General features: G+C 38.0%; 2 protein-coding genes across 2 annotated transcripts in view; both read left to right on the top strand.

The window, feature by feature from the left end:
- LOC149256915 (uncharacterized) overlaps positions 1-24,392 on the top strand; it is a 268,484-nt gene that overhangs the window by 143,176 nt on the left and 100,916 nt on the right. The window lies entirely within an intron of this gene.
- Positions 6,904-9,037, top strand: LOC149256916 (protein kinase STUNTED-like). The gene is made up of 6 exons (XM_089413143.1): positions 6,904-7,608; positions 7,737-7,985; positions 8,157-8,317; positions 8,470-8,546; positions 8,638-8,785; positions 8,888-9,037. The coding sequence occupies exons 1-6, from the start codon at positions 7,386-7,388 to the stop codon at positions 9,035-9,037; spliced, it is 1,008 nt and encodes a 335-aa protein (XP_089269269.1). The 5' UTR covers positions 6,904-7,385.

The following is a 24,392-nucleotide window of genomic DNA, read 5'->3' as shown; positions in this document are numbered from 1 at the left end:
GCTTTAAATGACTTGACAGGCAATGTATGGTGTTACGTACCTGTTTGACGACAATTTCAGAATCTCCAAAGACTTGAAGATACTTAACATTCATCTCGATTGCTTTGTATAGGCCTTGCACCAAGGCTTCATATTCCGCTGTATTGTTTGTGCAATCGAACTCAAGCCTGCATGTGAGCATGGTCTTATTTCCGTCTGGGCTAATCAGAACGCATCCTGCTCCTGCTCCCTCGTTGGATTTAGAGCCATCAAAATATAATTTCCAAAACAAAGATGTATTTACAGAGTTATCTAAAAATTTAAAACACTTTGAATCATCAGTCTGGGAAAAATTTTCAACTTGGGACAAAACTGAATTTTCCAAGTAAGGTGAGGTGTGAGCATTGAAATTTCCGAGGAAAGAATCTACTGAGTAATTGCCTATGATATTGCTGTTGTATGCTATTGCTTCATTCTCTCCTTCCAATTCAGTCACTATGTATTTATGGTGCAACTCTCGTTCAACCTTTATTTGATTGGGTTTACCGTTGTAGGGTAACCACATGTGCGACCAGTCGGTTGAGAAATATCCGTGGAGTCTTTCGGATCAATCCCTGCTAAGAATTAAACCATAGAATTCAGGGATATCAGCTACTAGAATGTCAATAACCTGGCATACTTTCGGGTTAGATGACAATCTTATGGTCACCTGGTTAAGTTCACTAATCACTTCGACTTGAGATCGATCAAGTTGAACTATGCGCACTGCAGACTTCTGTGGCTGAACATTCAATTTGGCACATATTGATCTGGGTAAAATATTCGTTGAAGCGCCAGAATCAACCAAGCAATTGTGCACGTTTTTATTGAAAATTTCATAAGTGAGAAGAAAAGGAGGAGTATGAGATCTTGATCTTCCTCCAATCAAGGCAATGTCGTTTGGATCAATCTTATTGATCATGTTGGTTGGAGGTCTTCCCATGTTGTGGGAAGCTACAGCTGTAGGTAAAGATGTAGTAGGCATGGCATGTAATTCTTTCATCATTATTTTCTGTTGATGTTTCAATTTTCTCAATTCGTAAAGAGTGATATTGGCCCTAGTATTTTTCATGTCATCGATAATGTTATACTCCATTTCATCCGATACTATCAGTGTTCTTGATGGAGGTGCTTGATCTGATTGGACTGGGCTAATTTGGGTCGCTGTAGCAGTCGTTTTCTTTGTTGCGACCTTATCTTTTGTTGTAGGGATTGTGCCTTTCTGTTTGGGGGTAGTTTTGGGAGGATCAAGTTGATTTTTGCTTCGTGTGTTAACCGGAAATGCTTCTTGATCTTCTTCTTGTGGGAGGTTGAAATCCCACATTCCTTGTAGTTCCACAACTTCTTCATCATCGGTCTGCCCTTCAGTGGTATTCTCTTCTTCTTCTTCTTCTTCAGATTCTACGTTTGAGACAACATTGGGTGGTTTCATCTCCATGGGAAGATTTCTTTTAAAAGATCTGTAGGGATTTTTTGAAGAAGTTTCTGCTACTTGTTTTCTTATGTCAATCATCTCATTGGACATGGCCTTTAACACTTTCTGTAATCCTTCCATATCGAAAGGATCTTTCATTTGCTTCTTCTTGGTGTCTTCTTTGAAAGAGATTTTCTTAGATTTGCGTTCTTCTATTGCAGATCCAAGGTTAATTTTAGGGGCGAATAATCGCCCAAAGGCGAAATTTAAGGCTTTTTATATTTTAATGGGGCGAATTTTTAATTAAAATAATAATTTTTTTTTAATATAATTAGCCCATATTTTATTTAAAAATTAATTTATTTTTTTATTTTAGCCCAGGGCGGATAAACTAACCGAATTGTATTTGATCAAAATAGCCCCATTTTGATATTTGCGGAATGGTATTTGATCAAAATCGCCCCCATTTTGATTTACAGTTTGGATTTTCTGGTTTGGGAGTGGTTTGTGAGGGTCGATTTGGTCCCTGGAGTGGTTTGTGAGGGTCGATTTGGTCATGGGATGTTAGATTTATTTTGAAATGGAGGGCAGAGCGAGGGCGGCTCCCTGTTTTGAGGGATTTAGCCCGTTGTTTTGGTGTATATGGCTCCCTGGGTTTTTGTATAAAAATGGTTTTGAAATAGGTTTTTTCATCCTAGTTCACAAATCTAGCAGCAGCAGTTTCGGTGGGATATTCTTGCATTTTCAGATTTCAATCCGCTTATTCTTCTCTGGTTTCGGTATCCATTGTTTCTTGGATTTGAATGGGCTCATGCCACTGCAGCAGCAACAACAACAGTCGGTACGGAAAGTTATCAGTACTTACCCTAAATATTACAGCATTTGGATGTTTGGAGTCTGCCAGTATCCCAAGATGAATATTGTGATGGAGAAGGCAACTTCCTGCTTCTGATTCCCATGTATTGTTCGTGTTGGTTTAAATAATATTTCTGCACCATTTTTGCAGTAACTTTCTGGTCATTGCTGTTTTATCTGTTGCTTATATCACGCCTATTTCGTTAAATGTCCGTTTCTTTTTCCTTTGGTTTTCCCTTTCATTCTGTTAGCTTTCTTATAGCTGTAGATTGTGCTCATTTTTGTGCAATCCAGATGTGTTCTTGGGTGTTTTTGGTCAAAATACGCGGTCATTTTTATTTTCAGGGTTATTTTATCAGATGATAGGTTAATTTCAAATTTCAATTCGCTGAATATGTTGTGCTTCTTTGGCACAGTACGTCATATTGTTTATTGCGGTGATAAGGGCCAGAGCATATCGAAAGTTAATCCCATGTGCATATCGAAAGTTAATCCCAGTACCATCATCGATTGCACACTCAATTTGTTCCCACTGCTCTTCGCTTGCTGCTTTCAAACACAAAATAATATCTTTGACTATAACATCTTCATACATAGTATGATCAAAATTTGAACTTGGTTTTATTCCAGAGTGAAGCATGTGAGCAGATTGAGCATGCAACAAAATTTCCTCGCAGCCTTGCTTGGCATCCATAGACTCTAGAATCGTTTCCATTCCCAATATTAGATTTCTCCTTATTATCCACAAAATTACCCTTACAGAATCAATTAAGACAATGTCATCTTTGTTGTTCGGGTCAGATTCACTAGAAGTATTTGAATATGGAAATTTTCCCATCTTTACAGAAGTATCTATATCCCACAATAATGCACAAGTCTCATCAAACCCTGAGGCATCAATGTTATCCAAGGAAAAATCCATAGCTTCTTTTATCTGATTTCTTTCCAGGGTGAAGGCTTTCAATGTGTCTTCAAATCCGCCTTTTTGTTTGTCAATTGAGGAGCGCTCTAGATCAACCACCCACTCTTTCCAGCAGTATAAGTTGCACTACAACCTTTCTCCTTTTCTAGACTTCTCATGCCTTCCTGTTGGGATAAAAATGGTGGTATCCATTGTCCACTTTCAGTTACCATGGTGAAAAGCCTTGTCTACGGTGTTTGAAGTAGTTTTTCTTGAGAAAATGAATAGGTCGGAAAAATGTAGTATGTATGCTCCTTTAATCTAAGGTCAACTAAGAAATTCATCAATTGAAGGTCACGTCCCCTTCCCATTATTTCTTGCTTATAAGCACAACTACAATCAACCACACACATTGCCATGGTGTCGATCATGTTCATTTGATGCTCATCGTCTTGGAAAGGAAGTGTAACCAATTCACCCTAGCTAAACTCTTGCATTTCATCCTCGGCTGCCTTACCATCTGCTTTGGTCATGAAAACAATGAAACTGATGTTCCATTGCCTTATTCGTTCTTCTTCCATTCTCGGCTGCCTCATTCTATTAATGGCATTAGGACTAGGCCAATCTAATTTCAGTGAAAGACAATTCTCATCCACCTGGCGCACTAGACTTTTTATATAAGGATTAGTTGTCTGAAGATCTTCATTATCAAGTATACTAATTGGCCTTCTACTTGAATTAATCTCATTGGCTAGTTCATCGAACCAACCTACCAGTTGTGAGACTACCTCAAAACTCAGATTTGCAAAATCCAGCTCTATGTCTGAAGATTCTTTTTGCACGATTGTTAACTTTGGATGTGAAATGACCAGGCTATGTTCCCTTGGAGTAGTATCTATAAGCACAGAATAGCTGGTGGAAATGAGTTCAACCATGGACTTGGAAGGACCTCCATTATCCCAAGGCAATTTTCTACTCCGACAACAACAGATAATTGTGGTATTTTCTCAAACAAATGTGTAGCCTACTTTTGCAGGAGTCTTTCAATTCTCTCTTGCCTCATTAAGAATACAACAATGTCACCAAAATCCTCCCTTATAAAATTATGGAAGACAGTTACCAATGTTGTGTTAATATAATCTGGTTCTACGTTGTCAATATGTAGAATTTATACAACATATCGTTGTTCATTAGCCATGAAGTTTGCCAAAACATTCAGTGCATCTTCATCTGGAGCTATAAGAAGTTATCCTTTTGTTCTATTCTCAAGTGACTGCTTGTTATTGGAAAGCTTAATCCCATGACAATGTTCTTTGAAAACCATATGTGTGAACATGGATTCAGAATCCACATATTGGTTTTGTTCTTCAGAAATGCATGTACCTGCAATAGACCTCAATTTAGCCTCTGCAACATTTTTGAGCATGACCATGGCAATTCCCACCTCGTTTATTGTTTTCTTATCATTTGGAAAATTGAAGGAAACTGTTTGAGAACCTTTGACATCCCCTGCATTATATATCAGTTGGATCCCACAAAAAGGAGCAGCAACCAAATTTACCATATTCCATTCCATATAAATACCCCCAGAATTTGTGAGAGCATGAGGATGATTTTCCTAAATTTGAAGGCAGGTCTGGTAACAAGCAATTGCTTCATTCACTTTCCCCATAATTTTCAATGCATCGCCCAGGTTATTGTATACCTCCAAAAAGATGGAGTCCAGGATGATAGAATATTTCTAGAGTGGTAATGCCAACTCTTGTTCATAAAAAGCGTTGGATAAATACCCGAAGGCAAATAGATAGTCAATACACAATTGGATTGTTGGTTGGTAGCGCAAAATTACATCTTGAAGCTCTCTCATAGCCTTTAATACATTTCCTTGGCTCAATTGAACATCCAAATATAGGCTTCAACCTGATTGCCCCCTTATAATAAACAAGGGCCTTCTGTAAACCCCCTGCTTCCATTAATAGCCCAGCCAAGCACAAATACTCCAGTCCAAATGATGATGATGCTACGGGTCCCTCAAAAAGTATAAAAACTTCATTCACTAGGCAATGCAATTATTGCATAGTTCTAACTGGGGAAAAGGAAGCAAATTATCTTGCCTAGTAAATAACTCGCTTCCTTGATCATAAACATGATTGGGACCAGGATATTTTCCACGATCAAAGGTTATTGGAACCTTCAACATAGGAAATCGCAAACATATGCATCGAGTGGCCTTGTCACATAATTTTGGTGTATCATATTGTGAGCTCAAGTTAATATGCAATGATATTTCTGTCCCTAATAATCTCTGATGGAAGAAATTCTACAGCGTACTATACTACTATTGTGGTTCTTTCAGAATTGTGGTTCTTTGTCATAGTAGTATAGTACGCTGTTCCTGAGATTACCTTTGGTTCTGTTCTGAGATCTGTAGAGAATTGTTGAGCAAGGGGGAGGATAGCTTCATCTTAAAGCATCCCTCTACCCAACGTTAAGCTTGATGGGAAGAATTATCCTATCTTCAAGTGAAGGGTGCTAAACATATAATTGAAGAATTGATTGTTAAGACTTGTGGAGGGTAAGAAGACAAATTGCACTGTTGCTAAAGAATTAGTAAAGCTATAAGACAAATTGCACTGTTATATAGAGTGTCTATACAACAGTCTATATATTACAACTAAGTACAATGAGTCTCTCTTTGTGGTTAATTGTACTATACCTTGGGTGCCAACATTCATAATTCTTGTTGTTGAACCAAGCTCTCCAGTTGCAGCAATAAGCTTGACACCTTTTGTCTTATTGATTGCATTCTTTGAACAATGTTACTCAAGCCAATCCTTAAACCTTGGATTGATCAACTGATCTCTAAAGAACATTGCATCATGATGTTGTTCATCCCCTCTTCTACAATTTCTCTCTTATAGATGCATTCTTTGATTGTTCAAGGCCTCCTCCTTAATGACATTTGAGGGATAATTTTGCCTCCTTCCTTGTCTTAACATAAACTTGGTTTTGTTATCCATCTTTCACATGGCTGCTAGGATCCATGGTCACTTCTGAAAATTGCTTGCAAGGTTATCTTGGCTTCATTATGCATTGTTTTTTCCTTTCGGAAACTCATCCTTCCTTGAGGATTGTCTAGCATCTACTACCTCAATTTGGATTTCTTGGATCAATTTAGTGCTCTCGTTCTCCTTTTGGACCAGTTGTCCATTCTCCTCACATGCAAAGCATGCATTCACATAAAATTCACCAATTTTAAAAATAAAAGGTTACCTGGCCTCTTCTGATGCCTCCAACATCAAATTTTGTCTTCCTTCCATGCTTTAGGAAGGTACTCCTTCTCTTTCTTCTATTCTTATGACAACTATGAATGATTGTCCCTCTTGAAAATCCTTATCATCTGCATCTATACACATAGCATCAGTATCATAATCACCAAGCTCTTTAGCCCCATATGGTATATATGTTACGAGCACTTCTAGCTAACCTCCCATGAGACTTTCATTTATTGTCTCATCGACATCCTCTTTGTGTAGCTCCCTCTACTGTTATGATGCTTTTTCCACCATATCTTCTATCAACAAATCCATATGTTGATTTGAACTCTTTATGCAGTCCATGAGACTCTCTGATAGTCTCTCTTCAACATCTTCCTCATCATCAAGGACTATTCCCTGCTCTGGTTCAAAATAGTGAACTAATTCAACTTTAGGCTCAACAGGTGCTTCATCTTCCTCCCTAGCTTTCTAGCTTTAGGGGTCTTCCTCTTAAAATCTTTTTTCTGACAAGTAATTTGGCCTTCTTCCTTAGGTCCCATCTCTACCTTTGGTATTCTCTTTCAAGCCTCATTTTGACTATGTTGAATCTCTCCTTCAACTCATAAATCTCCTTTTCAATTTCTTCTTTACTCATGCCATTTTCCTTGGCATGCTTCTCCCTTTTGTTATGGCATCCATGAGAACTGGTTAGTAGTGGGTAGTTCTTAACCAAAAGGTTCCCAAAAGGGCGACTTCGGGACTGATTACAGAGAAAGGAGAATCAGTACCTGGATGGCCCCTCTTACGTGGAGCCGATTCACTGACCAAGCTTCCTACTCCACAGTCTACATCAAAACAAACATCTGTAGTTGAATGGGCACTACAGTTGCCAAATAGGCTTACACAGGCAACTGGAGAGCTTCATTTGAAAGGACAGATTATGCAGAAGGTTTGCAACTATGAACATGAAGCTCGGTCTTCAAATGAGGTAGCACCAATTGAAGCATGCTCTAAAGAAGAAGGGTTTCCTTGCAGTCAGCAGAATGATTCTGATCGAGAAGAAAATTGTTTGGCAAGGAGATTAGAGTTCCTTTGTCAAAGTAAAACCTGCAGGCATTTTACATATCAGGAGTTGCAATCTGCTACTTCTGGTTTTTCAACAGGTTGCATTTGTAGTTTTCCTCATGGAGTTTTTCATTTCTGTGCTTCTGTTTTGAATGGGAAATTTCCCTTGAAATGTATATTAACCTTGTGAACTCAATTCAATTATGTAACATCCTTATTCTTGCAGGGAATTTTATAGGAAGAGGAGGCTGCAGTAAGGTGTACAGAGGATTTCTTCCTGATGGACAATCGGTGGCAGTGAAAATCTTGAATTCATCATCCAAAACAGAGCAAGAGCTTCTTTCTGAAGTTGAGATTCTTACTCTATTGAAGCACAACCATGTCATTACACTTATCGGTTACTGTGCAGAAGGCCTTAACCGCCTTCTGGTGTATAATTTTGTATCCAGAGGAAACCTTGAAGAGAATCTCCATGGTATATACTCAATAGTATTGCATTTTAAGAATCATGAAATCATGTAGAAATATTAAGCAGTAGTACGTTTTAAGCATCATAGTGTTATGTATTGTATGGCAGGGTCTTTCATTTTCTCTTTTCTGAGATTTGATTATAGTCCTAGCTATTGACTATGTATATATTTTTCAGGAGGAGAGGAAAAGCCAATACTTCCTTGGAAAGTGCGATTAAAAGTGGCTGTAGGAGTTGCTGAAGCATTAGATTACTTGCATAATGGCTTTTCTCAATCTGTCATTCATGGATATGTAAAGTCTTCCAATATCTTGCTTTCTGAAGAGTTTGAACCACAGGTATAAATCTTTTTACTGCAAGAAGAATCAAGACTAAATTGCACAATTCAGTATTTGAAGAGATCTTAGTGATCTAGACTTGTAAACTGAAACTTGGAATTCTGCACTAATGAAAAATTTCAACATAATTAATGTGCGTGTTATTATAATAGTTGTCAGATTTTGGGCTAGCAAGGTGGGCACCAACATCTTCATATATCACTTGCAGCGATGTTTTAGGAACATTTGGGTATGTAAGCATCTTCCCAGTTTCGATTGGCCATTTTCAGATTAAAGCTATCCAATTTGTAAATTCACTAATTGTGATTGTAGTTTGACAGGTATCTTGCTCCAGAATACTTTGTTTATGGAAAGGTTAATGAGAAGACGGATGTGTATGCATTTGGTGTGGTCCTTCTTGAGCTAATAACTGGAAGGAAGCCAATTGATACAGCAAGTCCCAAGGGTCAAGAAAGCCTGATTATGTGGGTAAGTCCTGGTTTTTACAGTTGACTCTCTTCTTCATGTTTATTTATATTGATTATCCTTATTAGGGGCTCATGTTTAACCTTCTGTAAATGTTGAAACCAGGCAAGACCACTCTTACAGGATGGGAATATGGAAAGTCTTGCTGACAAATGTTTGCAAAATGTTTATGATACAAATGAAATGCATAGAATGATGCTTGCTGCTACGCTTTGTCTAAGGGAAACATCTCATTACCGTCCTTGCATGAGCTGAGTAATTTATCTTCCTCTATTCATTTCTATATGCTTCAGGGGCTTGTTTTTACTACCTCGTGTGTTTTTTGAGGGTATTCTTTACCTGCAAAAATTACTTTAGGGTGCAATTTTTCTTACATTTTCTTTTAGCTATAAAACACTCTATGTTAACCACATCTGTTCATCTCTGCTTACTCTTTAATACCAAGATATGATTAATGGCAGATTTTAAAACTACTACAAGGAGAAGATGAGAGGACTGACTGGGCGTGGTGCCAGAATACAATGATCAAGGATATGGATACTTCAGATGAGGATGACATTGTAGAAAATCAGGGGGGGCATGATATACAAACCCATCTCACCCTTGCCATGCTTGGGGTGGATGATGATACGGTATCACTTAGTAGCACAGATCATAGTGTGGGCATTTTGCCAACAAACAATTCTTTGGAAGATTACGGACTGCGCCGATGTAGCAATTCATCAAGCTTTTAATTCAAGATTAAAAGAAGTGAGTTTCGTTGCCAGCAATACATTTGTTTATGGTTGCTTTATAAGTTTCCCATGGCCACAGTGGTTTCATATTCTTATATGGCCAGGAATGTGACGTATTATGCTAGACCTCAAAGAATAGCTAAGGATTGTATGAAAACTAGGGGATTGAACAATAACATTGACTTCGTTAAAGCATTCCTTGAAGTTAGAAGCAAGCTCATGGGCAGAAAGGAAGATCAAGATGTCAGTACTCCATTATCTTGGCTGCAGATCTGAGCAATGTTTGACTAGTTGGCATCTTTTGTTCGCATGCTGATTTTTTCAGTGTCGTGTCCACATTTCTACTTTTTACTGTCAATCTCATGTAAATAGTGAAAATGGATCTACGGTGTTCATTACACTGCTCTGGGTAGACAAGTACCAAGAAGAGTAACTTTTTGGTAATGCTACTATATTGTCAATTCAGAAGTGGTGGAGAGAACCGTAGAAAGAACTACCCACTACTAACCAGTTCTCATGGATGCCAGGTTGATTGATCAAATGGATCAAATGTGCTGAAGCTTGAGATCCTTCTTTGATGCGCCATAAGGGCCATGCCTGATGCGTTTTTGGTCTAACAAAAGGACCAAGGGTTCAAATAGTTAATGGTTAGCATTCACCAACTATTAAAACAGAGTAGCCATGTCTAATTTTCAAATTTCATTTATAACACTAGCAATTTTTATTGCATAATATCAGGAATGAACAGATGCAGGGTTTGATTCAGGTTGAATATCACAGAAGACAATGCAAAGGTGTACCGGTGAATACTATGGTATTAATGAGAATCAAAAGTTAAAAGCTACACAGTAGAATGCATTTATTCATCTTCAAGGATATCACAGCACACACCACACTGCATTTTCACTTTTCATCCATAGAAATGTTTCCATCGATGGAAGGATTTATGGTTAACAATAGCAATAACTGAAGACCTTGTCACCATACTAATGTGCATATTCATCACTTATTGTAAAGGACTGAACCTAATTCCTTTTTATTTAATTACCAAGCCATAATCATGACAATATCCACAAAATTCAATAAGAATGGTTTAGGTTGTGTAAAATTCCACCACTATATGTTCGTGGGTCATATTCCTTCCATGGTACCATTTTGCTACATAATAACATGAAGAGACAGGTACCATTCTGCTGACTTAACAACATACTAATCTCATCACTAAAAGAATAATAATTGTAAGAATCTAACAGATTTTGCAAATATATGAGCTCAACTTATAATTATATAGTATTTATATTTTGGCAATTTTTTATTGCCATGAAACGCTGCTTCTCGAGTTCAGGTAATTGCAAAGCTGTTCTCTAACATTACACCTTAAAAAATTCAGCCTTCAAATCCAAAACATTAAAACTATCCTACATCTCTAACTTCAAAATTTTTAATGCCTACACCTTTTGTAGGGAAAAAAGAAAAGGCAAGAAATACAATATGAAACCCAAAATTTGTTCAAGAAAATAAAGCTATAATCAATAAAAAAAATAAAGCGTATGGCATGGTCTGCTGAATCATCTGAGGTGCTCAATTATCCTCAGCAGCTTTGGAAGTCTCAGATGCCTGTAATTCACCATCATTTTCCAGCTTTTGGACCTTATTTGATCGTTCATCTTTGGCAGATCCATCATCCTCTTCAAACCGTCTGTGTTTCTTCTCTATGCTGGTACCATTCCCCTTTGTAAAGGGCTTTCGACTGTTAGATGAGTTCCTGCCTCCTCTACCACGGCCACCTCTGAAATTAAGGGTGAATGGTCCCAAGTAAGTAAGTTATTTTAAAATCAAGTCATCATCAGGGAAAACTCTAAAACTCCTACCATTGAAACCCAATATAGAGACAGTTTTTAGGAAAATATTTTGATGGACAGCATTGTGGCATGTGATAAATAAGCATCCACATGGACTTGTTCTAGGGTAGTTTAAAATAACTTCTTGTTTCTTTTGAATAAATCTTCTTGTAATACTAGAGAGGCCACTCAGTTTTGGTGATATTTTCAGTGCTTTGTTTAGTTATGTGAATTCGTTAGATGCAAAACAAGTATTGGTTAATTTCATGAAAACCAATCTGCAGAATTGGAAATGTAAGCATATGTGCATGAATGTAGTAGAGAAAGGGGTACTGTTCTAATTGAAGTGAGAGTGAAAGAGACCTTTTGAAAATGTTATTGTTTCAAGCAGTTGGAACGGTATCAGTAGGAATCAGTATGCAGAAATTAAACAGAATAAATGGGAATCAAGGCGAATCAAGCATTGTATTGCATATCAAATCTAATAAAGTACCAATGATTCTACAGCTCTGGTTAAGTACTCAATAGTGCTTCCAAGGTTGCAGAACTTCAATCTACAGTCATAGATATTGAATGGGTGTTTGCAGTTATATTGTTCCTCTGCCAAGAACTCTGCTCTTTTGGACCTCAATTCCCCTCAAATAAAAATGTTCTGTTTAATTGGAACTTATTTACATCCTAACATGCAGGTCGATTTCTCCAAGAGAATGTACCTGGGCAACAAATGATATCCAAGTTGAAATCTTAACAATGGAATTAACTAATTATTTTCATTCGATTTCCTTCATTGTTGCTAGTTGATTTTTCCTGGGATTATCGACATCTCATTTATTGGGTTCACCTCACCCTGATTTGAACTTCTTTCATTTGAATCAACTTCATCTCTGGTTAGAACATTTTTTGATTGATTTCATTTTCCAACAAATGTGGTATTTAAGTTACTTTCTTCTTGCAAGTCGATTTTACCGTTATTAGTACACTGCTAGTAGATTTGTTTGACATGATCATTTTCTTCAATTTCAGGGTCGACTAGCTTAATGATAGTGTCCTTTTGCTTCAGCTCATGTTCATTCATCAGTTCTCAATTGATTCTCTCTGTGTTCAAAATGGATTCAAGTAGCTTAGGAATTACATCGATTTCCATGTTCATTCATCAGTTCTCAACTGATTCTCTCTGTGTTCAATGGATTCAAGTAGCTTGGAAATCACATCAATTTCCTTTTATATTGTATTAAAATGTACAGGAATGTCATAGTGGAATTGCTTTCCACAACAATACTTCTTTGTAACTATGGACTTTATCTCAACTCAACTGGATTTCATTTCTAACAAGAGATTTCCTTAATAAATTCCTCTTGACAAATTTTTCTGTTATAAAACTTTGCAAAAGCATACCCTTGGTATAGCTCACTACACAAGAAAATTCATTTTTGAAGCATAATTCTTATACTTGCAACTTTCATTTCTCTGTATAGACTTTCTAGAAAATAAATTGCGTGTAAAGAGTCTATATTCCACTCTTGGATTCATTTTGTTGGAGAGTTATGTGAAGGACTAACGAACCTAGTAGTCACAGGACGAAACAAACCCTGAGGCAGTAAAAATTTGTACATGGGTCCACATTTGCTCCCGTTATGGTCCTTACAGAGAGTGCATTGAAGGTAGGTATGTTGCAGTTGGTAGAATATGACGAATGTGCTCCCTTCATGTTCTCTAAGACGACAACTTACAATTATTTGACAATTTCCTCATCCAAATGATTTTGAATGAGTAATTTCATCTAAATTTAACTGATTTTCAAACTGGGATTTAGTCTTCTTAATTTAACTGATTTTCAAACTGAGATTTAGTCAGTGTTATTGAGGAGTGAAATAGAAACTGATTTTCTCTTGCAGAGAATAACAAGGATTGGTGTGAGCTTATACTCTGCCTTATAGACCTTCAAATACAAATAAGCTCTTGTATCCCTATTTCAATCACATAATTTAAATGAATATAATGTCATTTTATTAGAAAATGCAATGAGTATGAAATAGATCATCAGAATGGCCACTGTAGCCCAGGCTGGTGAGAACTTGAGTATTTTATATCTGACTAAACACATGCACATGAAAAGAAACATCACCTGACACAGACATGAACAAGATAGAATCTAGATATTAGAATTTTGGGGAAAAACAATTGCGCCTTAACAGAGAGCTTCTTATCCTACACCACACATTTCACTCTTTCAAGGTGGAGTTACAAACTGAACATGCAATGACTGAGCTGCATGGTCACCAAAGTTGTAACACACCCAAAAAAACAATGCTTCATATCGGCTTCTCAATTATGTGTGTTTAGCATTAGTGATATAGTCTCTTCTGAACTTTTATTTCAAGTAGAAATTTGATTAAATTTCAGAAGTGCAAGAAATCACAGAAAACCCTCCGGCAGTAAATTGATAGGAGAAATCTTCAAAAAAACCTGGAAGTTGTCCTGTTCATATTGTCCTGGACTTTTCAGCCAAGTTAATATGTCTGTAAAGAATACTATTTTATCCTGAGAAAAGATTGACACTTTGTTTATCACCAGATGAAAATAAATTAGAAGCAAAACATCAAGTTGGTGACAAATCCAAAACAAGTTGCAAGACTGTAACCCAATCTGCAAAACATCAAAAAACTGATTGTCCCAGAGTGGGATGCACTATGGGAAGCTGTGCTGTCCCATCTTTTACTAGTGTCAGCTTCATAGCACCTGCTTCCATTTCCAGCAGCTCTGTCTTTAAGAGAGCATCGACCTCTATCTTGATAGTGTTGTCATCAAGAGATTTGTAGCTGATTTCCATTTTTAATCTTTATGGCAGCTGTTTATAGTCCTGTAGGACTGAAAGTATGGATGTTGCAAAGCTTCATTAGCTGTTATTCTTTTGTTTCCATCCACTTGTAACATTTGTTTCAGCAAATCCACACCTTCTAGACACCCAACATTTTTAACAAATCTTGTGAGGGATGGGAAAGGCTTTCCCGGATTTGGAAATATGATATCCAACTGCTCCTTTACAGATTGCCCACGAAATAGCGGCTCACCGATGAACAATTCTGCCGACATGTTATTTGTTGCTTTTTTCTAGACTAGCTCTCACAAAGCATTTGAGTTGTTCTTGTTCCTGGTTGGTTTTTTTATAATTTTATAGACAGGTTCCATGTCGTGGAAATGTGAAAAAAGATAGTGATATTGCCACCATGTGGCTCTTATCATATATGGTTTTATACTTCAAAAAATTCTCTAAGAGTTCACAATGCTAAAATTCACTAGGACTTTACAAAGTTTTATTATTTAGTGAAAGACTTGCCAAGTTCTTACAAGATTTTATAATTGAGTAAAATATTCGCCATGCCTGGTGAGAGATTTGCCAGAAAATTATATATACATATTATATTATTGATAAAATCGCCTTCCATTTTTCCTATATACCATGGAGATTCGCCCAATTATTATATTTATAAATTTGGGGGGGGTTCTTAAAATTTTCCCTGTGCAGATCTCTTTTCTAGGGCAACTACGCGTTTTTCTACTGCTAAGGCCTCAGTCAAGTTTTCAACTAAGGTCGTCTTGTTTGCCCTATCTACGAAGATAGCCAAGTTTGATGGTAAGGCCGTGATGTACCATTCACATCTTACTTCCTTGCTGGGTTGAGAAGCAGCAGGAATTTTGTTGAGGATCTTGTTGAACCGTAAATTGAAATCTTTAATGGGTTCTCTAGTCTCAGCTTTAAGATTAGATAGGTCATTGATTAATGTCGCTGTAGATCTATCATCGCCAAACTTGGTGAGGAATTGACTTTGAAAAATGTCCCAACTTGTGATGGACCCGGAAGGTAACGAAAAGTACCATGACGCGGCTGTTCCTTGCATTGTATAAGGAAAAAGCCGGACGACAGCATCCTCATTGGTAACTCTGTTGAGATTAACAGAAAGCATGAAATTATTAATATGCTCTTCGGCTAGCATGCCTGTTTCTGGATTGAATTTGGGTAGCCATTTCTCGGGATGGGTCGGTATTGGGCTCAGGGGTGGAGGCATCAAAACCGCCCCAGGATTGTTCCATTGAGACTGGGCCATCGTTGAGCCGCTAGTTAATGAAAGTGCAGAAGACGGTCCCTGATGTTGAGAAGATGAAGATATTATGATTTTTGATGATTGAAGAGGCAGGGTTGTGGAAGATGGATGAGTGATTTGGGATGAGGATGTGGGTGGTTGACTTCGCGGTGAGGGGGTTGAAATGGACGAAGTAGATGAAAGAGTCTCAAGGTCAGACTCTGGTGGTTTTTTCCTTGCTCTTTTCCTAGTAGGGAGAGGGAGTTCACTTGGTTGAATACCAAACTTTTCACTCTTCAATCTGGTCAGGGGATGAGCAGGATTGTACTGTGAAGTCACGCTGCTGTGAGATTTATCAGACCTCTGAGAAAAAATGGAGAATCCCTGGAGTTTACGAATCAAAGTTTGAATTTCAGGGGGTTCAATGATCAGTTGGTCTGATATATTAGGGTAAGTAGCAGCGGTGGATACTCGAGCGACTTCTAACTCCGGGTCTAACCGTATTGGAGAAGTTGGGGGAGTTGATGAGGGTGATTTACTCTCAGAATGGTATTTGGATTTTGACTTAGTTGCCATTCATAGTTCGTGCCCTCCTTCTAGCGCCAAATATGTTGAGGGCCCCGAAATCGGGTCAACAACAAGGGGGATACCCACCCGGTCGGGAACCTGGTTGGCGGCTCCTTGCCCGTTTGGTGTAGCGGGTCCGACTGGGGATGATGGGACCAGCTTCCCAATTTAAAGGATGTGTGAGTGTGTGTAGATTTTGATGATGCTAATCTAAGGGAAATTTCAAGCTAATCTAATTCTAAACTCTAAACTGACTCCATGCTACTTTAATCTAACAAAAACAACACATCTAATCTATACTAACCCGGGGTAGGATTCTTTCATCATGCGATCTAAAAAGATTTCATACAATAACTGGTAATAAAGATCATTCAGCTATCATAAGAATATAAATCAATTAAGATAAACCATTCTGCATAAGAAGTTAGTCAAAACAGTTGTGAACAACATATCGCATGATAAGTTATTCATATGTTAAGCACAAACAAATGATTCCACCATACAAAAGTGCCAAATGGTAACCCAGACATTCATACATCAACATATAAACAAATCAGTTGTATATCACTCTGAGAATATGAGCAGAAATTAATCAAGAGATAAAAGTACCATTTATGACTGATTTTACTCACAAACTCCAAGCAATAACAATTTATCTCTACTTACTTCTAACATCTACTAAGAGTACAGAAGTGCAACATCAGTAGCAGACATTAAAATGCAAACATAAATAAATCTCGATCCATTCATTCATCAAAAACCACCTCCGAGGGTGCAAAAGTGCATGTTCTGAAGACAAGTTTTTTGGCAAATTTCCGGACCCTTCTCCAAATGCCATGAGAAGGGTTAAATACTACTAACTAACTAATCTTAATTACACAAATTTAGGGAACGGCTTCAAATGACCGCCCTTTTACTAAAGCAATTTTATTTCTAAAAATTGAATCTAATTTCTAACCGTTTTTGTATCTGCTCCTTAGTGTTGTAAGCAACGTGAGATCCGCCTGGAAATAGTCGGCTGGTTGTCTTTTCCTTTTGCTCGGGCGATAAAAGTAGAAATAACAAAAGTTGGCACCTCGATCTGACAGACTAGAAGATATTTTTGAAAATCTTCCTCTGACTGGGTGTATTTGCTGTGTGTATACTTAGTATAACCCAGATTTCTTTCAAACTGATTGTGCTATTGCTATTTTGGTTTCCGGCCGTGCGAATGACTCAATGAGTTAGGGATTTCGTTGCCTGAACAATCTTACGTATTGAAAATTGCTTCCGTTCTTTGTTCCAGGCTTTTCTGAAGCATCATCCGTTTTTAGCGTTTTTCTTTTTGCTTTATCCAATCTGAGCTCCAGGATCTGTTGCAAACATGCTGCTTTTTTGCGCCTTTGACTCTGAGTCTTGGATAGTCTATTTTCATTAGTGTCTGTGGAGTGATACTCTGGAATCTGCGGCTCTGCTGCATGCGACAACCATTTGCGAAGGCATCTCCTCTCTGTTCTTCAAGTATTGGCGCTTTCCCCTTCTCCTTAGATGTTTCCTGCATATAGATTTATAGTAGTTGCTGCCTTACAGTTTACGCAAAGGAAAAGAGAAATGACGAAAAGATTGACATGAAAGCTTTAAGTCGTAATGAATGCATAATCATGACACTCATAATGACTTGACTCTTCGAAAAACGCAACATGATCATCTTTGGATACTCAGGCGTGCAATCATTAATTTCCCTTAAGGTGAGCGATCGATTTTGGGTTTACAGATCATGCCGAAGAAACTTTGCGATGAGTGGTTTCTGCGATTCGTATCGCAGCAATTAATAGTCTCAATCATCGCAGATCGCAAATCGCAAAATCACAGTTTGCAAGATCGCAGGTCGCAAATCGCAATATCGCAATTTTCATTTGCTCGTTATGCGCTGCTTATGCGACGTTGCGATGTGCGACGTCGCATATCGGCCATCGGCGATTCCTTGGGTTTTTCTTTTAAGGGCGCTTTCAAAATATGCGATGCGATGGATATCGCATCGCTTCATCGCAGCTTACTTACGCGCATAAAAAAAATGCTTCACTCTCTCTTTGCGATGCGATATAGCTTTTTGGGAGTTAAGTACAAAAATTTTGATAAAAATATTTTTGATATTTTTTGTTAAGGGTCCCCCTTTGCTTGATATTATTGCTAATACTAAACAAAGAGGGGGGTTGTTGGTGACCACAACATGATATTATTCAAGAGGTTAGGCACATTAGTTCTATATCTGTTTCATCCATTGGTCTCCCAAATTAAAACAAAACCCCCAAAACATTTATCTTACATGCTCTGGCATAATAGCTGACCATTATTATCTCAGAAGTACAACACCTAGAATGAAATTCTGAACTGCATATTAAAAATAAATAATATTTCCTTATTGGTTGCAGGAAATATGGAACTCTTGCAAGTATCTGCCTTGAAATCTGGAGTTGGTTGAATGACTGCTGAAAATCTGCAAAATGATCCTCAATCTGTTGATCTTTTGATGTTTCGAATGCTAATATCTCCATGCCTTTAAATCTAGAGTTGTTGTTTCTGCCATTTTCCTTTCAATTGATATTTTTGTGCCTTGAAATCTAGGGTTTGTGAAGTTGTTGCTGAAGATCTATTTGGAATGTTTTTATGTTACTTTTTGACAATGCTTCACTAATTTCAAAATCATAAATGCTTTCAAATATTACGTGAATGAATTTACTAAACAAATTCAGAAAGTATTTCCTCAAATAATAAATTTATGGATAAATTCATTCACTTATTTGAGCGTGTTTTTATTTCTCATGCATTTACAAAACTATGTGTGGTTTTGTAAATCCATGTCTTGTTTCTCCTTCCGTGTAGAAACTCTTTTACTTTCACACTCTAAATTTCCTTTCTGTGAAATTCATTTACAAATTAAAAAAACATATGTGGTTTTGTAAATCCATGTCTTGTTTTCTGTAGTTGGTAGAGTATTTTACTTTGCTCTTTTACTTTCACGTGAATCTGATTTCACACATGTAACTTGATTTCACCATGCCTATAAATTATTTTACTCCTGTAACTCTTCAATTTCACATGTATTGACGTAAATATCTTTTTGTTCTCCTGTACATAAATTTCATCAATATATGATTGCAAAGCCTCCCTTTATTCATTTTCATGCACAGAGCATTTATTTACCTGTAGTTGTAAGACATTAATTGTAATTCCATTATACCCACTTAGCCTTCCATTGTGAAATAAATTTATTTCATAATAATATTCCCACCATATAAAATTATAATTAATAAGGGGTATGGTTTTTGGGCCCCCTCCTGAGTGATAAATGGTTTTCAAGGGGGTTCAAATTTCTCCCATGCATCCAAAAGTTGTTTTGAAAACACAACTAAATTTCGGACCCCCAGCTGTTAAAGTTCGAATCGCCCCATGGGATCCGAAATAGAATAATTTGTTTTGAAAACACAACTAAATTTCGGACCCCCAGCTGTTAAAGTTTGAATCACCTGTGGGATCCGAAATAGAATGGAGACCGTTGATTTTTTTTTACAATCTCGGCCATCATTGATTTTTTTTTTTTACAATCTCCACCATTTAAAACTACCCAGATGTTACCCTATTCACTGACTTTGACTTTTGGGCTTCTTATGAATGTTTGGTTTGACTTAGGCTCGAATTTTAAAAATTTTATAATATAATTTTAATTTAAACTAAATATTTTCATAAAAATATATAATTATATTTTTATAAAAATAATATAGTTTAAATTAAAATTAATATATATAAAAAAATAAAAAAGAACCATTCAAAAGAATAATAATTATATCTCTCAGCATTTAGCCCAGAAGGAAAGTAGCAATTGCTCACTGAAAATTTGAAAAATTTCAGTGTGGCAAAATATGTTACAACATCAGCTCAAATGGGGACTGCTTCCCGTTACACAGTAATTTGTCACTGCCTTCACCCCAGTCCTTCTACTATGTCACATGTCCAGTAAAACATGCTCATATTGAACAAATGCTCTCTTATGTTGCCATTTGAACCTCTTTTCCTAATTTTTTGCCTCGTCGCAAGAATACATTTAATACACGCGACGGACCCCTGTCATAAACAGTCCTGTCGTGACCTCATCGCCGGAGTACACTTGTTTTTAGCAACGGTCGGATTTCAAGCCCTGGCACGAGGCTATTAGCTATATTTAGCGATGTTCAATCTGCATACATTGCTTCCTAGCAATGTTGGTGCTAAATCTTATTTAACGATCAACGACGATCCAGATTGGGTGAATTCCTTCCAATAGTCGGCCTTCTGGATGTCTCTAGACCTGGTTTTTGGGTCAATTTGGGTCGCCCTTCCCTTGTTAGCATGGTAGTTCCATCTTTTGTGTTGCTTTCCCTGAGGATAAGCTCCCTCTCCATTGTTTCATGGAGACTCCTTCTCCTATAAAAGCACTCGCTATTGCTATGATCTGCTAGTTCCTTAATTTTTTAGTTCTTTTGGTTATACAGTGCTGCTACTGCTTTTGAGTTTGGTAGATAGTTTTGGTGTGAGTGTGACAAGTGTGGGTTTGCTATATAGTTTGCAAGAAGGTGTGGAGTGCCCTTAACCTTGTGTTAAAGCTTGTGAATAAGAGAGAGAGATATACTGCTATTTGGGGAGACCCATCTTTGAGAGTGAATGCTTGAAGAAACACACTGGTTGGACCCTCTGAGAAGGCTTGCGACGTCAAGACTTGGTTGTAAGCTTTGCTCTTGATTTATTATTAATACAATCAATGATGATTTCCTATGTATTGTATGTAATTTACTTGATAGCTCATGACTTCTTGACTTTATGAGTAAATAGATCATTGTTGTTTCTCAGTTAAGTGCTCTGTTGTTTCTTTGTGGTGTTTTAGGTTGATCGCTCATTAAGTAGAAGGAAATGAAAACTGGAGTAGCACAACGGAACTTCATCGACCACTGGTTTGAGGTAAGCCTCCAACAATGAATATTTAAGGGAATTAATTGTTGTTTTGTCCTTGTTGTGACTAGACCCACTCTAGGGCTAGAGGGGTTGCCTCTATCCGCAGAGGGAACACTTTCCTACATCACAAGTTGGTGACTCCGCTGGGAAGTCCTTTGCATGTTTCTTCTCTTGTTTGCTCTTGCTTTAGTTTTGATTTGGTGTCTCTTGAATTTTGGGGTAAACTATCAGTCTTTTGGGTTACCTGGGTCAATCTAGGAAATCCCTTTATTATATGTGGAATAGGTTGGTCTTTGTTTGGGAGTCTTTGGTTCATCTGTCATTTTTTTTACGATCATCGCTAAAAATAGTTTAACAGTCGCGTCGACGTCGCTTTATCTTTGTTGTAAAGTTCTGTGCATTGCTGAATCCCGTCGTATAGTCGTGACGACTCCTAAAATCGGCTTGTCACAGAAGAGACGTGTACTCTCACGACGACGTCGCTCTGTTGCTACAGATAGTGGCCAATCATCCCTAGTTGCTAGTGTTATGCTTGTGACAATTCCTGTAGAGTTGTTTTTTTTCAATGCTACCTCCTAAATTCACTAGTCTTGTTGATTCCCTGTTTTATTTCTCTTGCCCATTAGCTTGTTTTTGATTACTTATGGTTAAGGTACTCTCTCTTTAGTTTTATTGAATGAATCTTGCATTTTTGGCTTTGTGACCTAGTTTGTTCTTTCAAATTCTTGAATTACCTGGCTCGATTTCTTGTTTGACCAAGTTTCATCTGCAACCTTCTTGTTGATTTGTTTGAGGCTTCTCCATTGCTTGTTTCTTTCTGGTTGATTTTTAGTGACAATTATTGAACCAATCTTTGGTATTGATTTGATTTCTTTTCACTACCGAACATAGATCACAATTCTTTGGATCGAACAGTTTTCACACTTGCTTATTTGTTTCTTTTAAATTCAAAACAATCAAAATCAAAAGACTGCATTCGTTTAGTATACGAAAGTGAAAGTGTATTTGCATTTCAAGTTTGCATATTGGAAAGCAAATAATAGAATCTATCATCAGTATTATCCATGAACTGTAGGGTTGATGTGTTTATGCATTGTGTCTCTTAGCTTATCTTGGTTTTCTTGGTTTGGGAATGATCTCTCTACCCTCTCGTAGGTAGGTGTTCATTGAAGTAAAAGATGCTTTACTCATTATAGTTGCATCCTAGGTTTTTGTATAGATACGGCAAGGCCTGGAAACTAAAACATAATTCAAGATCAAATCTAAAATGAACTGAATGAACTTAACAATGCATTGGAACATAATGCACAATATTTAGAGGTCTAGGCTAGAGACGTGTTCCGACGTCGTTAAACCTAGTCACTATTGTTTCACTCAAGGTTGGGTGATTCCTCCTTCTGTGACTCAATAGTGGTCTAGCACGGAATTGTGCTCCCAGCACCGTCGAGTATATGTTGGGAGACCCCACTAGGTTATCATCCTATATCCCTAGGAAGCCATGTCTGCTGCCTTGCAAACCGTAACACACCTAACACAGCATTCGAGAAGATTGACTACCGTATGGAAAGTCCTTGGTTTTCATATGATCGCCAAGGTGTATATGTAGTTTTACGGGTTGTTTGGTAAACCTTTTGCCTAGTTTCTCCATAGGAGTCACTTTCATTCCTTTTTGGACTCCTTAAAAGAAAAAGTCCATCTGAGCTCTTGTCCTTTCAGTCTCATTAAATATTCGAAGGCGACTAGAGTCATCTTTTTTTCCTTTTCTTGACTCTTGAAACATGAAAAGGTCAAGTTTTGTTCTTACGTCATAAAATTTACTGCCCATGAAATATTCCTGGTAACAGTTAGAGTTATTTGTTACAGTACGAGTGTTTTTCAGGTTCGTTCCCGATGGCAACATTTCGCAAGTCTACCAGCCAAGGTCTTCCCCCAGATGGGAACCCTGATCTCTTTCCTTCTTTTGGAAATGCCGGTGCTCCATATATGGCAACGTTGTCTTTGCCTGGGTTAACCATCGGTCTGCCCATTTGGTTTTTTTCAACCTCGGTGGTCCCGAGTGTCATGAATCCTATTCCACCATCTCCTTCGTCTAAACCACGACATGATGATTCCAAGATCGAGCCTACGCCTTCTTCCCCTGTTTCTTCCTCCTCCTCTCCTCCTTCGCCTGGTAAAAGTTCCACATCTAGTAACCAAGAGACTAAGAAGAAGAAGAAGATGAAGAAGAAGAAGAAGTCCGATAAATGCGAGGCCACCTGTGCAGCTATTGCTCCGAGTACATCTCAGGTCGGACCACCTTTTTCTCATCCGCGGAAGGTTAAGTTTCCCAGTAAATTATGCAAGGGTGACCATCTTCTTTGTGATTGTCCTGGCATCCCTAGGATCTTAGAAGTATGGTCTCATGATCTGGCTCGTCCCTTGTTGTCCTTTGAAGCTCATGACGATGCTACCCTGTCCACTGGCAGTGGTAAGAAGAAAGGGAAGATTTGATTCCCCTGTAGACTGTGTGAAGGCAAACATCCCCTTCACCTTTGTCCTGTCATGGATAAAGCTTCTGCCGTTTTGGAAAGTCTTATAGCTTCTTCACCTCAAATTCTCGTTGGTTATTAGAGGCTCTCTTCAGACCATCTCCCCGTTGATAAAGAGATTGATATGGATTCTTCTCTTGTCCATCCTCCTCTTCCCAAACCTGGCTGTGATAAGCCCGTTCCTGACCAACCATTGGTCAGAGAGAGTTTCGACTTGGGTTCACTATCCATTGATCACTTTGTTTCGGAAGAGCATCATGATCACACTGCTCATGTTCTTCTCGTCTCGTTCGATTCTCCTGAGTCCGAGAATGAGCCTCCTATCCCCGCTAATCAAGAGAGTCCTTCTTCGGTTCCTATAGAGCATGAGGGAAATCATATGATACTCCCACCAAGTAGTTCTGTTGTTTCCTTCGACTAGATTCACTTGACTACTTTTCACCTTCCATCCTATGTGCCTTTCCAGATTATAGTACATGCCTATGATAAGGTAGTACTTGGCACAATCTTGGATGAGGGTGCATCTGTCAGTCTTATGCCTTACACTACTTGGCAAGCTCTGGGCTCCCCATAGCTTGTGCCAGTCACACAGGATCTGTTGGCATTTGATAGAGGAACCAGTCAACCTTTAGGGATCCTTCCGAAGTTCCCTGTTACTTTGGGAGGAAAAACCGTCTATATCGACGTGATGGTTGTCCAAGGTGCTTTAGATTTCAGTATTCTCCTTGGCCGTGATTATATTTATGCCATGGGGGCCCTCATCTCTTCAATTTTCCGTGTGGCTTGTGTTCCACACGATGGAAGAATGGTGACCATAGATCAATTATCGTTCTTTAGTCCCCCGGTGCCTCGTGCACAGTTGTCATCCCCTCTCGGTTCTTACTCGCAAACAG

Source organism: Pinus tabuliformis, chromosome 6, assembly GCF_031772625.1.
Source record: "Pinus tabuliformis cultivar Carrire ecotype Pingquan chromosome 6, CPIR1, whole genome shotgun sequence".
Lineage (NCBI taxonomy): Eukaryota > Viridiplantae > Streptophyta > Pinopsida > Pinales > Pinaceae > Pinus > Pinus tabuliformis.
Note: the sequence above shows the minus strand (reverse complement) of the source record. Positions and strands in the feature narration are given on the sequence as shown.

What these genes read in the sequence shown, in the direction of transcription:
- LOC149256916 (XM_089413143.1), top strand. Translation starts at nt 7,386, where the DNA reads ATGCAGAAGGTTTGCAACTATGAACATGAAGCTCGGTCTTCAAATGAG. An exon ending in CCTTGAAGAGAATCTCCATG is followed by an intron (nt 7,986 to 8,156) that starts GTATATACTCAA and finishes TATATTTTTCAG; the next exon opens with GAGGAGAGGAAAAGCCAATA. An exon ending in AAGAAAGCCTGATTATGTGG is followed by an intron (nt 8,786 to 8,887) that starts GTAAGTCCTGGT and finishes TGTTGAAACCAG; the next exon opens with GCAAGACCACTCTTACAGGA.